Source organism: Emydura macquarii, unplaced genomic scaffold (genome assembly GCF_026122565.2).
Source record: "Emydura macquarii macquarii isolate MOO-44397 ecotype Brisbane River unplaced genomic scaffold, CSIRO-AGI_Emac_v2 contig_3295, whole genome shotgun sequence".
NCBI classification, from domain to species: Eukaryota; Metazoa; Chordata; order Testudines; family Chelidae; genus Emydura; species Emydura macquarii.
This window is the reverse complement of record NW_027133432.1, coordinates 2173758-2190571: the sequence shown is the minus strand read 5'-3', so window position 1 is coordinate 2190571 and position 16814 is coordinate 2173758. Positions and strand designations below refer to the sequence as shown.

The following is a 16814-nucleotide window of genomic DNA, read 5'->3' as shown; positions in this document are numbered from 1 at the left end:
AGTAAGTTACTATATTCACTTGCGTAGACCAGGAAGTTGGTTATTCAAGGCTGTTAAACAATAACATTTTTCCTAGCTTGACCAAGGGATTATTTTGTTTTGGAATTCAGGATGATTCTAGCTATCTCGGGAGAATCTGTTTTAATATATCACTGTTTCCTAATGTTTTAGAGCAAAATATTTTGTTACACACTCCAAGGAAATTTTTAACAAGGGACTTTTTCCTTGCCTCCTCTGAACTAGGAGTGCTCTGCGTCTATGGTTTTTCATTGACTTCAGTTGGAGCAGAATTAGGCCAATGCCCAGTGCTTTGAAAAATCCTACCTGTAATGACTGCGTCCATTTCTTTCCAGACATGAGGTTATATAGTAATTGCACTGGCTTAATTTCAGTAGAGCCCTGTTCTCAAAAATTTCAGTATTTAGGATTTGGATCCAGAGCCCACTGAAGTCAATGGGAATTTTTCCACTAATTTCATTGGGTTTTGGATCAGGCCTTTATTCCCTTTGTGCCTCAAATATGTGAAGTTTTCTACTGGATTCCAAGAATACATGTAAAATATCTTACAGGAGGAAGGAGGGGAAGGAGATAGGTTATGAGTTATACAAATAATAAAGAAGAACTAAAAAGAGTGGAGTTATTTGTTACTATGAAACATAAAAACTCAGGGATTATTTAAATGATGGAATGGGGGGGGGGGTACCTTTGGAGTTATTACATTCTATTGATTCAGCAAATCTCAGTTAAAAATATGTCAATCTGTTTTTTTTAAAGTTCTGAAGTAAGCATTTATATAATAGATTTTAATACCCATTATGGTTTATGGTAACAATTTTATGGACTTCTTTCAAAATAAAAGAATTACATAACAAATCAAAAAACTTTGAATGTCCTTGTATTTGTTGATTTTAAAAGTCATAATGTTAAACTATTTTTTTATATTCACGTGTGCTACAAACTGAAGGTCTGATCATGCAAACACTTACAAGCTGGATGACTTCACTTGCACACACTGGCACTACTCCCACAAGTCAAGTTATTCAGATGCTCAAGGATTTGAAGAACTGGGCCTTAAGGCACACAACAGGCACACGGCACACACAGTAGTGCTTGTTTTCTACTTGTACCACAAGGGAGCAAAAAAGACTCACCATAAACCTAGGCTGTATGTAAGCTGAGTAGTCCACAGGAAGTCTACTCACAACAAATTCTGACTAAGCAGAAAGTAAAATAAACCAAACCAAACCGAACTATGCAGTCCCCTGACTATTTGAAAGGTTAATTATTTTTTCTCAGAGTCACTGTGTTAAATATAACAGGATCATTTTTCTATAATTCAAATAAAATGTGATGAATGATACCCTGTATAATAAACTCATCTAATAAAACTACAGATGGTGTAAGACAACTTCACCATAAGAATTATCCATAAATAATGGCCTGATTCATCATCCAGGAGAGAGCAGAAGGTAAATTATTTTGTATTGGATTGAGCGCCAAATGATTTCAGACACTTTTGTATCAAACTGCTTCACTTACACCTCTAATAAATTTGGCTCCCAAGGATCTCTACATGACTTGCTCTGCACTTTTAGTGAATCGAAATGTCTACTGAAGCTTAGACAAGTCTTGCATGAGCAAGGACTGCACAATCAGGTCCAACTAGAACAATATTAGCAGCATCACCTCATGTAAACAACATCAAATGCAAGAGCAGTAGAAATAAGGATTACAGGGACAAGATTCTTCTTGTACAAGGTTTTGCTTCCCATTTGTTTGGTATTTCTTTCCCTGCAGATGTTGCATTTTCCTCCCCATTCATGTTGCCAGTTACAGTGTTATGTACAAATATGCTTGTCATTACTGAGTCTGGGGCTGACCAAATGTGTCTTCAGTTCCTTTAGTGACTCTGCTGCCCTCACTTCATTTAAAAAAATGTTTATATTGCCAGAGCACACAGAAGCCTCAGTAAGGACTGGAGCACCAGTCTGACAAGCATCATGTGACCCATACTATGCTATAGTCCCTGCTTTGAAGATTACAATCTAGGAAGATTGCCTTCCCCTTAACTAAATGAGACTCCCACAACTTCACTGTTGAGTCTGAAAACATGCTCCCCCACTTCTAGCAATTCAGCAGCCCCATAATGCTTGCCCAGGGTGCTGGCTCTACCTCAGTGCTCTTCTACACTGCTAGTTCCATGACTGTTTTTTCCCTTCCTCAAACTCAGCTCCCCATGCAACTCCTCCTGGTTTTCTGCCTCCAGAAGAGGTCAGGAACTGTAGCAAGGAGGCAGATCATATGGGAAATACAAGCCAGGGAAAGAGGGGTGTTCAAGGTGTAGGCAGATTGGGGCAAGATTGACTCTCCCTAGGATAATAACCTGCCACATCCCAGCAGCCAGAAATAATCTTTTCTCTTAGGCACAGGATCTTTACACATGCCTAACAGTCTGGTTGAGACTCTAGAACCATGTAGGGGAGGGGGAAACAGTATGTTATACGTTAAAATATATAGGCATATGAAACAGAACACCATGGGACAAAGTTCTAATGGATAATAAATGAGAAATACATTTCAAACTATAGCAGAGATGGAGTTTAAAGAAAATGAAATTAAACCAAATTCATAAATGGTAGGATAAGTATAAAATGAAAGAAATAAAGTTAATTTATATTTGGTTAATGTGTGTTGCAAGGAAGGCCCTAATCAGCAAGTAAAGGAAGGCCATAAATAATAAGCAGTATTACTTGCAGTGTGGGAAGGATGTATGGTTTCAAAAATAGCTAATAAGATAAAGAGCTGCAGTAACAAGACAAAGGGTATGTCTTCACTCATGGAAGCAAATTCGGCGCTGCCGGATCAATTCTTTGGGATCGATTGAGCGGAAGTGGAGACCCGCTCAATTGATCCGGAAGTCGACTGAATAAATCCACCCCCAGAAAAAGATTAACACTGTGTCGACAGAAGGGCATTACCTGTCAGTGCAGCGTAGGGGGGGTGTCGCACTAATTAGAATTTAGGAAGTCGATGGGAGATACGCAACTACTCTATATAGCTTGCGTCAGTGACGTACAGAGGGTCTCTGGCACCTGGGAGCCAAACCTACATTTGCGCCCCCTGCCTCATGCCCCCCCCTCGTGTAGGGCAGGAGGGGTCCCGGTGCCACCCCCCCAGCTGCCCCGTGGAGGGGTGTCTGTACTTGCAGGGAAAGGGCTCAAATGCAGGCTTGGCTCTGGCCCCCCCCTCAGTATGCCACTGGCTTGCATATTTCCTGTCGACTGCTGCTAAATTTCGCAGTAAGTGTAGACCAGGCCATAGAATGTTTTAAAAGAAAAAAAGCCCAAACCTTCCCACTCTTCTGCTGGTAAGCCAGGAATGAGGGAGCAGATAAGAAAGGAAAGGCCTTGGGAAGAAAGGAGGTTGTAAATCTTATCTGGATTAAGACTGGAAATAAGGGTGAATTGTCCCAAATTGTTTTTTAGCTCAAGTCAGTAACTAGCAATGACATCATTTGTATGTTAAAGGGTATAAAAATAAACTCTTAAAGGGTTCAATTGCTAATACCTACTTGACCATGCTGGAGTCAACAATGTGGGTCTAAGTACGCCTGGACTGGTTCAGATAATACTGCCCAACCTGCCACCATAGGGGGACCTGGTGCACCAGGGTCAGGTTGAAAATCTAGCTAGATGTGTGCTGCTTTTGCTCTTCTGCTGCATGGTGTGGATTATGAGCTGCTTCATGATGACTGAGAGCTCTATGATGAGACATCGATCCTTCGGGGAATCAGGACACTGATCCCTTTAGTTTGGCCCTGAGTGAGGCATACTGCACCATTTCTCTTAATTCATTATTGCCCTAACATTCTCCTCAAACACATACAACAATTATGGACAACTTTCCCTGTCTTCCCATGTGACCCTCCTTCCTCAGCTGGCCTGGCATAGGAGGCTGCAACAGGTGGGCAGAAGAAGCCTTGGGCCTTGTAGCCAGTGTATAACTTTGAACGGAGCCCGATTTGCTTGAACTGTTACTGGACAGATCCACTGAGTGAGTCTTCAGTCGCCCTTACTACTTGGAGCCAGTCAAACCTGTGAGCAATGGGGACAGGCTAAGCTCCTTTCATTGAAAAACACATTGGTTCTTTCTGCCTCCAGAGATGCAGCAGCCCCTATTTGCAGAAAGATTTGGGAGTGAGAAAATTCAATACAAAATGTCAAGTTGACAATGAGAAATATTAGAGAGACAAGGCGGCTGAGGTAATATCTTTTACTTGACAAACTTCTGTTGGTGGTGAAGAAACAAGCTTTCGAACAACAAAGAGCTCTTCTTCTTTAGGTAGCTCAAACCTCGTATCTCTCACCAACCGAAGTTGGTCCAATGAAAGATATTACTTCACCCACCTTGATTCTCTTCTATTCTTGGATGCTGCAAAGTGAGAAATATTATAACTTTTTCAGGCCTGGTAACATACATTCAGTGACTTTGCCTCTCTATGTTGAGTGTATTTTTAATTGCAGAAAATGTACTGTAAATCAAGCTTCACTTTTCTCTTTCTCATCCCATTCAAAGCAGACCCATATTGTTTAATGTGTTTTCGAAATGTTGAAAAGAGGACAACTTAGAACTGTGGAAATATTTCAGCTTCTAGTAGGCATACTGCTGAATAGCAGTGGGCAGAAAAATTATACTAGCATATTTACTAGTGATGCAAAAAGCATAGCCATACAATAATTTCAACAGTCAATAATAGAGCGCTCAGATATTTCTTCACTAAGTATTTTTCACCCACCTGATAGCTCTAATGACAGTTTTAAGTGCTGGAGTCAGATCTTCTACTGATACATCACATTGGCATCCTCTCTCATCATAAACATCATCTGTTCCAAGAGTGGTGTCAGCTGCAGGATACAATTGCAGGCTAAGTAACAAGCACTTCAAGACAAAACACATGTACATTTAGGTAGCTTTCTTCTCATGCTGTCTATATTGGGGAAATAAAACTATATTAAGGAGACCAAGTTCTGCTGTCTAGTCTCAACCTAAAAGCTGAGAGAAAAGCAGATTTTTAGTAACAGACAGAAAAAGGCCTGAGACTTATTAAATCATCCAATCTATTTTCCTGCTACGGGATTGTTCTGTATACCCCAAATAGATACTGTAATACCAATATATTTATAATGCAGGTCTGCGTGGCATTTCAGTGTCATCACATTACATTCTTTATTTTAGAAAGAAGCAACAGGATAACAGAAACCATGGCAGAACCAGAATATATATAAAAGACACAGATATTGTAATTATTAATTATTAGTTATTATTTATATAGCACTATAAACGTACCTGGCATTTAACGGAAAAATAAAGGACTTGGTCCCTGTTCCAAAGAGCGCATTTTATTTGGTGTGAGGACAGCTAAATGACCAAACACTCCACTTCAGATAAAACTTGTGTTTAACAGAAGAAAGACATAGGATGAAATCCATCCCAGTTCACATAAGCCTTCTGCCTTTAAGCCACATAAGCATTGCCTTTCTCCGCCATAGTGGGAGCCGAGGAAGCTCTCTGTACTAGCCAGTCTTAAGATGTAGAAGTCTCACTTCCCATAGAAAATAGTAAGTACAGAGACCTTTTCTGGGGAGTGCCCTCACCACTGAAACACTGTACTTCCTTTGCATCATGCTGAAATGGTATTGCCAGAAGAACCACCTTCTATCATCTATGGAGAATGGGATATTTTACTTTCAGAAAGGTCAGCAGAGAATAATGTGGAAAAAATGAAATGATCTACAACAGCTCTAGTGCTTTGCCACAAAAATAAATGGCAGTGTTGAAGAGTTCTCAATGTTACCTCTTAAATAAAGAAAATATTTATATTAATAAGCTTTGGAGTCCCCTCCACCAGTATATTATAATGTGACTTATGCATGGAATTATGTTAAGCATCCTTCCTCTGACATGTTTTTACATGCTTTGGCACCAAAGGAATCTGTTTATTTTATGCATAAAATATTTATGCCCCCTGACCCCGCCCTAATAAATGCTTGGATGCCTGCCAAAATTATTAATTAATTTTAATAAACTATGTACATATCCTGCTATATTATTTTATATACACCACCTTGAAGTTCATCACCAAAGCTACTAATAATTAAAATCATAACCAAAAACCATAAATGATGTACTTTCCAGGTGTTCCACACTTCTGTCTCTGATTTAGTCTTTCCAATAACTTCTCCTATTTATGGAATCTCTTTCCTCATCCCTAAGTACCGTACTAAACTAGTCTCCCTTTACTCTAGTGGTATTTTCACTAAGAGTCTGATTCTGCTCACTTACACTGGTGTAAATTTGGAGTAACTTTGTTGAAGTCAATAGAATTACAACTGTATAAAACTAGTGAAAGAAGAGATTCTAGCTTCTGCAGTTTAAAATAAAGTACATTTCTAAACGGTGGCCTCTAGAGTACAATTCCTGGGTCTTGTTCTAAGTGTTGCTTAATTAATGAAAGAGCTCCTTTAGTGCAGCATTGCGAAGAAAGATCTGCATAAAGCTGGTGTTGGATCAGACTCATGTAATCTGTGACGTTCTCCATGCAGTTCATGGACACAAACACAGTCAAAATACATTTATAGCTACACAACAGAAAGTTCTTGTAAATTTAAGCCAACATGAAAAAGAGGTACTGCTCATAATAAATGGCCTTCTTTCTTTTTAATATTTCCACTAACATAAGTTTCCCTCACTATGGCAGGAGTTCAATATAATATGTCAATGATGTTTCTGAGGAAAAGCTATAAACCTTATTTGATTTATATGAAAAATGTACATATTTCTTTATAATACTTAAAGACTTGGAAATGCCACCAACCCACATCAATGGCTGGGGGAAATTGATGGGGATGGCAGTGAAACGGGGATAGTCCCAATAGCAAAGGAGGGAGACATTTGCCAAGGGACAATAGGTAGCTCCACCCCAGGAGTTTCTGACACCCATTGGCCAGCTCCCAGGATTTAGTCCAGCCAGGGGCCTTATGGAGCCTCTTTTGGCTTCGTTCCAGCAGCCCACCCTACCCAGCTGAACTAGGAATGGGAACCCAGCCTGACAGACGCTGAAGGTCTAGCCAATTGTCTGTTTAGGGACTCAGGAAGGAATTTTTTCTCCCATGGGCCAATTGGCAGAGGACCAGGGAGTTTTTTTGCCTTCTCCGCAGCACCAACAAGCCACAGCAAGTTAAGGAGGAATGCACTGAGTACCTAACTAAGGTACTGGCATGGTGGTGTTTATTCATTAGAACTTATGGCTAGTTTCCAGAATGGTTCCAGGAGGCAAAAGACCTGGGATTTTGGCAATGGGCCTTGGGTTCCCACAATAGGATGAGTGCGGCCTTGTGGGCAAAGGTCAGACCTTGTGGCTCTTGTGGACCAAGGTCCCTACCCTGCTGCACCTTCTTTCCCCCTCATGGGGAAGGGGGATGCTAAGACTCAGAGAGATCTGAGACCTGGGGCATAGGCCAAGGACAGCCACCCTGCGTTATGGGTTATATGTTAAGGAGCCCTGTAAACTTTGTGCTAGTTATAAATTATATGGTAATGAGCCCTGCACCCTGGTGCCACTTAATGGGTTATATGGTAAGAAACCCTGTAACCCTCTCCCTGGAACCAATTAAATGCCTGCTATAGGAGAAGATGGGTGATGAGTAGGTAAAGACCTCCCCTATATTAAAGTTTAATAAAAGTTGTGGCCTGTTGCTTAATCCCATGAATTTATCTGTCTTCATAAACGTATGTCATATGGTTTGGTGCACAAGTTATGCCTGGGGTTTGATTTATATTTTCCAAATGCCATGTGTTTTCTGTTGTTTAGCAATGTACTTTGGCTATAGTAAAACTATGACGTGGCTCTGATCTTCCTCAAAGTACTATACTAGCAATGTTAGTAACATTCAAGACATATTTGCCTGTTCAAGAGAAATGAAAAGCTTTTATCCTCTTCCCTTTCCTTTGTTTCCTGGGAATAGCCAGGTGCTAACAACAATAATCTAGTAATGATCAAGGTCTAGAAACTCAGTCTATCTAGCTCTGAACTCCTAAAAGAACGTGAACAATAAAGTCTGATTTGGTTTCTGAAAGCATCAGGACAAGTACTATACAATGTTGCAGTTAGATACCAGGTTACAATACTTTGTGTATTGTATGCTCAGATCAAAACACACACATACAGACACATATGCACATACTCACACTTCTTTACAACAATTTACATATATTATTGAAACTCTTCTTTTCTATCAGCTTAAACAAGCCTTTTGATGATATATTATGGAGGTAATAAGTATTTAGTATAGATCTTTGATGATTTAATATACAATCTATTGCAAAAAATATGGTTTAATGTTTTAAACTAAATTAAAACCTGTGTGTGTGTAGGACGTGGATACTGGTTTATTTCTCAAAAGTGAAGCAGGGGTCAAGCAGTACTGAGTCTGGGGAAAAGTCTAGGCAAAAGTTGTACAGCTGAACAGCCAGAAAGACATATATGTTTCAAGAATAACACTATTTTCCTTATTCTAATAACATTCTTTTTTCACTGTTAGATGAATGACTGGTTCTGTGATTCTCTCTCATTGTCATATGACACTGGTTAATTTTACTTTAAAAAGTTTTACAATATTGTTAAATTCATTTGTACATTCTAAGGTGATCTGTAAATATTACCATATGCAGATTATTTTCTCTTTACTTGTTTAACTCTTAGAACTAGATCACAAAGAATTTAGGTGCCTAACTGTCATCTAAGTCCAAATATTTAGATAATCAAAACCATTGCTCAGTTGCCATCTAACCCTCTAGGCAAACCCTGTAACCCTAAATTCTCTAGATGCCTTAGTTTTTTTTCAGTCAAGTCCCTAGGTGCCTACATTTCTGCTGGTGGACATGCTCAAAGCCCCTTCAGTGTTGATGCCCAGCTCATGCCTAAACATCAGCGGGTTCCTCAAATTGGACATTGCCTCACCTGAGGGACCCCATTCAGTAGGCATACTGAGGGAGAGAGACAGTAAGCAAGAAAGAGTTTTTGACTCCATATTCTAGTGGTTAGGGCACTCACCTAAGATGTGTGAAAGCTGATTTCAAGTCCCTACTCCAATGAATGCTTCAGTATTTTATACAAAAGTAGAACAACAGAGAGTTGTATCCCAGAACACCTCATAGCCCAAATGTTAGGACACTCACCTGATAGCTAGGAGAACTGGGTTGAAGTCCCTACTCAACATCATGCAGAGTGGGGATTTGAACCTAGGCCTTCCATATCCTTGCTGAGTGCTCTAGCCACTGGCTCATTGGATTAAAGAGGACCATCACCAGCTTTTGTGCAAAAGGACTGACCTGGCTTAAGCACCTGTCTCCAGCAGACAGTCCACCACTGTGAATCCAAAGTAGAGGAAGGTGCTTATTTTAGGTGCTAATACCCTTTGAGGGGAGGGGCTTAGGCCACACCCTTCTACATGGCATTTCCTATTGGCTAGCTTATGCGGCTCCCTGCTCAGCATGCTGTCTTTTGTGAATGCTATTCAACCACCTAAGTCTCTCCAGGCATTGTATATCCCCATATTGACTGGGTACGTCACCTCAGGATGGGATGCAGAGATAAAGTTTCTTGACCCCTTAAACAATTGCTTCTGGGAGCAGCTAATCATGGAACCAAAAGAGAAGAGGCATTCTTGAATTTCATAGGGAGCCTGGGCACCTAACTCAGGGCTGTAGAGTGGACTCACGGGCAGGGCACTTGAAAGTTAGGCTGTGCAGTGCAAAGTCTAAGGGCTTGTCCACATGGTGGTTTAGTTTGCACAAAGTGGTATAAATTTTAGTCTGCACTAGCATTTCACAAACTAACAGGCTCATGTAAATCCTGGGGGAAAGCATTAAAAATTCCCTTGGTGCACGTGAATAAGAACATAAGAAAAGCAATACTGGGTCAGACCAATGGTCCATCTAGCTCAGTATCCTGTCTTCCAACAGTGGCCAATGCCAGGTCCTTTAGAGGGAATGAATAGAACAGGTAATCATTAAACAATCCATCCCATTGACCATACCCAGCCTCTAGCAAACAGCAATCCCTGCCTATCCTGGCTAATAGCCATTGATGAATCTATCCTCCATGAACTTATCTAGTTCTTTTTTGAACCCTCTTATAGTCTTGGCCTTGACAACATCCTCTGGCAAGGAGTTCCACAGTTTCACTGTGCGTTGTGTGAAGAAATACTTCCCTTTGTTCATTTTAAACATTTGGTGACCCCTAGTTTTTGTGCTACGAGAAGGAGTAAACAACACTTCCTTAATTACTTCCTCCACCCCAATCATGATTTTATAGACCTCTTTCATATCCACCTTTAATCATCTCTTTTCCAAGATGAAAAGTCCCAGTCTTATTAATCTCTCCTCATATGGAAACTTTTCCATACCCCTAATAATTTATGTTACTCTTTTCTGTACACCTTTTCCAATTCCAATATATTTTTTTTGAGGTGGGGTGACCAGATTTGCATGCGGTATTCAAGATGTGGGCATACCATGGATTTATAAAGAGGCAATACAATATTTTCTGTCTTATCTATCCCTTTCCTAATGATTCCCAACATTCTGTTAGCTTTTTTGACTGCCACAGCACATTTAGTGGATGTTTTCAGAGAACTATCCTCAATGACTCCAAGATCTCCTTCTTGAGTGGTAACAGCTAACTTAGACCCCATCATTTTATATGTATAGTTGGGATTCTGTTTTCCACTGTGCATTATTCTGCATTTAACAACATTGAATTTCATCTGCCATTCTGGTGCTGTCACCCAGTTTTGTGAGATCCCTTTGCAACTCTTCGCAGTCTGCTTTGGACATAACTATCTTGTGTAGTTTTGTATCATCTGCAAATTTTGCCCACTGACTGTTTACCCCTATTTCCAAATCACTGATGAATATGTTGAACAGTACTGGTCCCACTACAGAATCCTGGGGGACACCACTATTTACCTCTCTCCATTCTGAAACTGACCATTTATTCCTACCTTTTGTTTCTTATCTTTTAACCAGTTACTGATCCAGGAGAGGACCTTCCCTCTTATGCCATGATTACGTACTTTGCTTAAGAACCTGTGGTCAGGGACCTTGTGAAAGGCTTTATGAAAAAGTACACTGTATCCACTGGCTCACTATTGTCCACATGCTTGTTGACCCCCTCAAAGAATTCTAGTAGATTGATGAAGCATGATTTCCCTTTACAAACACCATGTTGATTTTTCCCCAACAAATCATATTCATCTATGTGCCTGATAATTCTGTTCTTTACTATGGTTTCAACCAATTTGCCTGGTACTGAAGTTAGGCTTATCAGCCTGTAACTGCCGGGATGGCCTCTGGAGCCTTTTTTAAAAAACTGGCATCATATTAGCTATCCTCCAGTCATCTGGTACAGAAGCGGATTTAAATGATGGGTTACATACCACAGTTAGTAGTTCTGCAATTTCACATTTGAGATCCTTCAGAACTCTTGGGTGGATACCAACTGGTCCTGGTTACTTATTACTGTTTAATTATCAATTTGTTCCAAAACCACCTCTAATGACAACTCAATCTGGGACAGTTCCTCAGATTTGTCACCTGAAAAGAATGACTAAGGTTTGGGAATCTCCCTCATATCCTCAGCCATGAAGATCCATGCAAAGAATTCATTTAGTTTCTCCACAATGGCCTTATCTTCCTTGAGTGCTCCTTTAGCATCTCGATCGTCCAGTGAGAGATAGACCCATTTTAACCAGTTCTATGTAAACATGCACTAGGGAACTTTTAGTGTGTGCCAGCAGGGCCCACATGGGACAGTTAATGTGTGACACACCCCTGAGATGTGGACTAAAGCACCAGGTAGGCATTCCCTAAGTCCCCTTTGTGTAACTAGCCCCTAGAGCGGGTTGAAAACTGCACGAGAGTTTATCATTTGTTTAGGTTCTGATTCACTTCTATCATGTTTTGTGTCTCTTTTTAATTTCTGTTCATGAACATTTTCAAAAATCAATTTCTGTTTGTACAAATGTTTAGGTATAGCTGTCTTTTATATGAATACCTATATTCTCACATGAACAAGGGATTCCTCTTCTCTTTAAATGTTTCAGATACCCAGTAGGAAGTAAAAAGTATATATGTGATTTATGTGACCACATTCATACCACATAAATTGTTAAAGTGAACAGTTCCCAACTAGGCTGAAATTTCTTTAAATGATCTTTGCCAAAAATTAGTAATAATTTGCAAACAGAAAAATTTAGTCAAATGAAATATTTGTTACTTATAATTAAGGCCTAGTGTAACTATGCAAATGTGTGGTGTGAAGACTTAATTTCTTTATTTTTGTGTTGGTATGAGTTTAAATCCGAGCGGGATATTTTAATATCAATAAGTCAATGCCCAATGATTTATGAATGTCATTCTACTTCAACTAGTGTTAGTGGTCATAAAATGATCTGGGCACCCTTTAAACCCAAAGTATTTGATTTGTTGCCCACGTGCAAAATCCTCAGGTCTATATTCTGTGTAAAGTAATATTTCCTTTTATATGTGTGAGCCAGGGACCCTTTGATGCCCCTGGCTGGGGAGGTGGGGAGCTGACACACGGCAGGCTCAGACCAGGATTCCTTACACTAAGGGTAGGTGGTAACAAGATGCTTCACAACCCTGGGTAGCCCCAGGAAGTGTCACAATATGTTCTACTGTCAATGCATTGGCTTTTATTGTACTTGAATTTCTCCTTATGCTCATGTTATGAGACCGGGTAAAAATCATGGATTTATTTCTCAATCTGTCCCTGAACTAGCAAAACATTTAATTACACACAACTTTAAGCATATGAGTAGTCTCACTGAGTTCAATGTGACTTAGTGCTTAAAGTTAAGCACTTTGCTTGATAAGGGCCTGTATCCTTCATGATTTTGAATACATCAGTTAAGTACCAACTCCCCATGAATTAATATTCCTTTCCAAAACAAATAACCTTGCTTTTTGATAATGTTGTCTCTCATTAAAATCCTGCCATATCTTCATTGCCCTTCTCTCTGAATCTTTTCACCCTTAGTTTTCTCTTCTTTAAAGAGGCAACCTAAATGAGTCACTGTATTCTAGAGGAGGACATGCCATTGTCAAAATCAATATTTTAATATTTATAAAATGTTCTATATTCTTTTCTCTCCATTTTTATATTAAATTTTTTATTAATTGCCTGTTGTTATAATAATATTAACAGTTTACATTTATTTGTATTCCATAGCGCCTAAGAGTCCCAGTCATGGACCAAGGACTCTATTGTGCTAGGTGCTTTACAAACAAAACAAAAAGCTAGTTCCCTACCCCCAAGATTGGTGGATGTGGGGAAAGCGGTGGACGTGATATACCTTGACTTTAGCAAAGCTTTTGATACGGTCTCTCACAGTATTCTTATCAGCAAGTTAAAGAAGTATGGGTTGGATGAATGGACTATAAAATGGATAGAGAACTGGCTAGAGCACAGGGCTCAACGAGTAGTGATCAATCGCTCCATGTCTAGCTGGCAGCCGGTCACAAGCGGAGTGCCCCAGGGGTCGGTGCTGGGGCCGGTTTTGTTCAACATCTTCATTAATGATCTAGAGGATGGGATAGATTGCACCCTCAGCAAGTTTGCAGATGACACTAAGATGGGGGGAGTAGTAGATACCCTGGAAGGTAGGGATAGGCTACAGAAGGACCTAAACAATCTGGAGGATTGGGCCAAAAGAAATCTGATGAGGTTCAACAAGGACAAGTGCAGAGTCCTGCACTTTGGATGGAAGAATCCCATGCACAGCTACAGACTGGGGACCGATGAGCTAGGCAGCAGTTCTGCAGAAAAGGACCTGGGGGTTACAGTGGATAAGAAGCTGGATATGAGTCAGCAGTGTGCCCTGGTTGCCAAGAAGGCTAATAGCATATTGGGCTGCATTAGTAGGAGCATTGCCAGCAGATCACGGGAAGTGATTATTCCCCTCTATTCAGCATTTGGAGTATTGTGTCCAGTTTTGGGCCCCCCACTACAAAAACGATGTGGAGAAGTTGGAGAGAGTCCAGCGGAGGGCAACAAAAATGATTAGGGGCCTGGAGCACAAGACTTATGAGGAGAGGCTGAGGGAACGAGGCTTGTTTAGTCTACAGAAGAGAAGAATGAGAGGGATTTGATAGCAGCTTTTAACTACCTTCCAGGGAGGATGGAGCTAGGCTGTTCTCAGTGGTGGCAGATGACAGAACAAGGAGCAATGGTCTCAAATTGCAGTGGAGGAGATCTAGGTTGGACATTAGGAAAAAGTTTTTCACTAGGAGGGTGGTGAAGCACTGGAATGGGTTACCTAGAGAGGTGGTGGAATCTCCATCTTTAGAGGTTTTTAAGCTGTGGCTTGACAAAACCCTCGCTGGGATTATTTAGTTTAGGTTAGTCCTGATTTGAGCAGGGGGTTGGACTAGATGACCTCCTGAGGTCCCTTCCAACTCTATGATTCTATGATTAGATTAAAAACCTGAAACGAGATAGATACTGAGAGATGGGGGAGTACAAGGAAACAATTAGATAGTATTGGTCAGCATGATAGCTAGTGGTCTCAGTACAACAGCAGCCTAACTGTTGTCAAGTTTTTTTTTCAGGACTCACAGCAAAGGAAAGTGAGAGAGAGAAGGTGGGTGAGGTAATATCTTTTATTGGAACAATTCTGTTGATGAGAGAGACAAGCTTTCGAGCTTACACAGAGTTGTTCTTCAGGTAACCTCAAAAGCTTGTCTCTCTCACCAACAGAAGCTGCTCCAGTAAAAGACATTACCTCACCCACCTAGTCTCTCTAATATCCTGGGACCGACACAGTTACAACACCACTACATACAGTAAAGGAGAGCTGTAAGGAGTGTTCTGAAGGGAGGCCATAACCAAGGAAGGAGGCAACACTACTTGGAAAGTAAACTTATATCAATCTGCATTTTGCTTGAAATATTTAAAAACTTTGTTCCTAAAAACTATACAGAGTTTACTGATAGTTCAGCACAGTGTTCCACTTGTGTATTTGGAAGAGGGGCTGAGCACGAAGGGATCTGTGGGATCCAGAGATATTTTTCTCTGGCAGTGTTTTTGGAAATATCTGCCATTTGGAGCAATCTGGTCCTGGTCAGAAACATTTGTATGAGCCACAGAGATAAATAAGCTCAGGCAGGTCATGAAACTGGTCCCCTCATTGGTGACAGGTATGAGGCCATCCTGCATCCAACACAACGGAGCTTCCACTTTGGTGGCTCCACACTTTAGCCTGTCCTGTGCTTGGTTTTAAAGCAAAACTAGAGTCCATACAATGCAGACAGTGTATATGCTAGATGGTAGACTACTCTATGCATAGAGTAGTAATTATCTTATTCTATATTTTATCTAATTTCTCTTTTCAGCACACTTCCAGTATTTCTTTAAGATCAGAAGCCTCATTTTTATTGGCTATCAAATAATTAATGCATGATCCTAAAATCCAAAATTCTGCCTGTATAATGAACATTACATAAAGATTCCCTTCTCATAATTATCAGTTAGCTTTAGTTGCTATTAAACGTCTGAAAAATGTGCTGCAGAAATACTGGCAATATTTCATGGAGTGGCTCCCGATACTTAATTAAAAAGGAGTTCCTCCGTGTTGAATGATGAATCAGAATCAGTGTTTTTTCTAAAACCAGTTAATTATAGACACAATGATTCTACAGTTAAAATTGCTGATCACATCATAACAGTGAATCACTAACTGATCTGTCACTAACTGGTCATAAACCGAGAGTAAGAAAGGATGATTTTGTTTTGATTGTTTTTAACTTTTAAAATTATATCCAACTAAAAATCTACACCTAATTTATATGTATTGATATAGTTATACACACAGACACATCTCATTGTGACAGGGGGCTGGGTGAAAACAGGCTGAGCCAGCCCTCTGCCACAGGAGCCCTAACTGAGGGAGAAGTGGAGCCAGCTGAGTAAGCCAGCACAGAGCAGGCCAATGGGGAGCAGCTGCCAGGCTTCTTAGCCAGGTGCTATAAAGGCTCACAGGAAGGGAATGCAAGAGGAGGGGTGGAGGGGAAGGCAAAGAGCCTGAAAGGGAGAAGCCACAGCAGGAGGGGGAGCGCCCCTTGGTCAGTGGCTAAACTGTGAGGCCCCTGAGGCTGTTAGGCTGGACTATGTGTCAATAGACGGTGGTGGGTAACAACCTGTACATAAGCACACTGGTGGTAGCACGAAGCTGAAATCTGTGAATGGTTTGTGGGAGCAGAGGACCTGAGCAGCAAGGGGCCCTGCACAAAACTATTACACTTATATATGTATGTAAACACCACACGTTAAGGTATAGCCATGTAAGAAACTGCACCATTTCTTGTTTTCTGCCCACAAAACTGCTCTGTTGATATGAGCTCTGAAATTCCAGCCCCCTTGTCCTTGGCAGGCAAGGACAGACATCAACACTGGAGAGCCTTCAGCCCAAACACCCAGTTTTGGGCAGGGGTAGCAGCAGCAATGACTTAAAGCCCCCAAGCACTCACCCCATTAGGGTCAGCTTGGTCCTCGCTCCCTCTCCCTTCCTATTAAAAAAGAAGAGGCTCCAGCTGCTGGGTAATGGTAATGAGAGCACTTGTCTTTACAAGCAGAAGGTTACGAAGAACAATTCTAACAATATTTTTTAAAATTCTAAAACATTCCTAAATTAGTAATATATTTGTCATGTGCAGAATACATGGCAGTGCAGTGT

At 40.6% G+C, this 16814-nt stretch overlaps 1 protein-coding gene across 1 annotated transcript in view; it reads right to left on the bottom strand.

Annotated features, from left to right (window-relative positions):
* KCNQ5 (potassium voltage-gated channel subfamily Q member 5) overlaps nt 1–16814 on the bottom strand; it is a 174666-nt gene that overhangs the window by 11338 nt on the left and 146514 nt on the right. The window contains exon 13 of the mRNA XM_067532665.1: nt 4796–4904. Coding sequence (XP_067388766.1) covers nt 4796–4904 — 109 coding nt within the window. The remainder of the gene's footprint in view (nt 1–4795; nt 4905–16814) is intronic.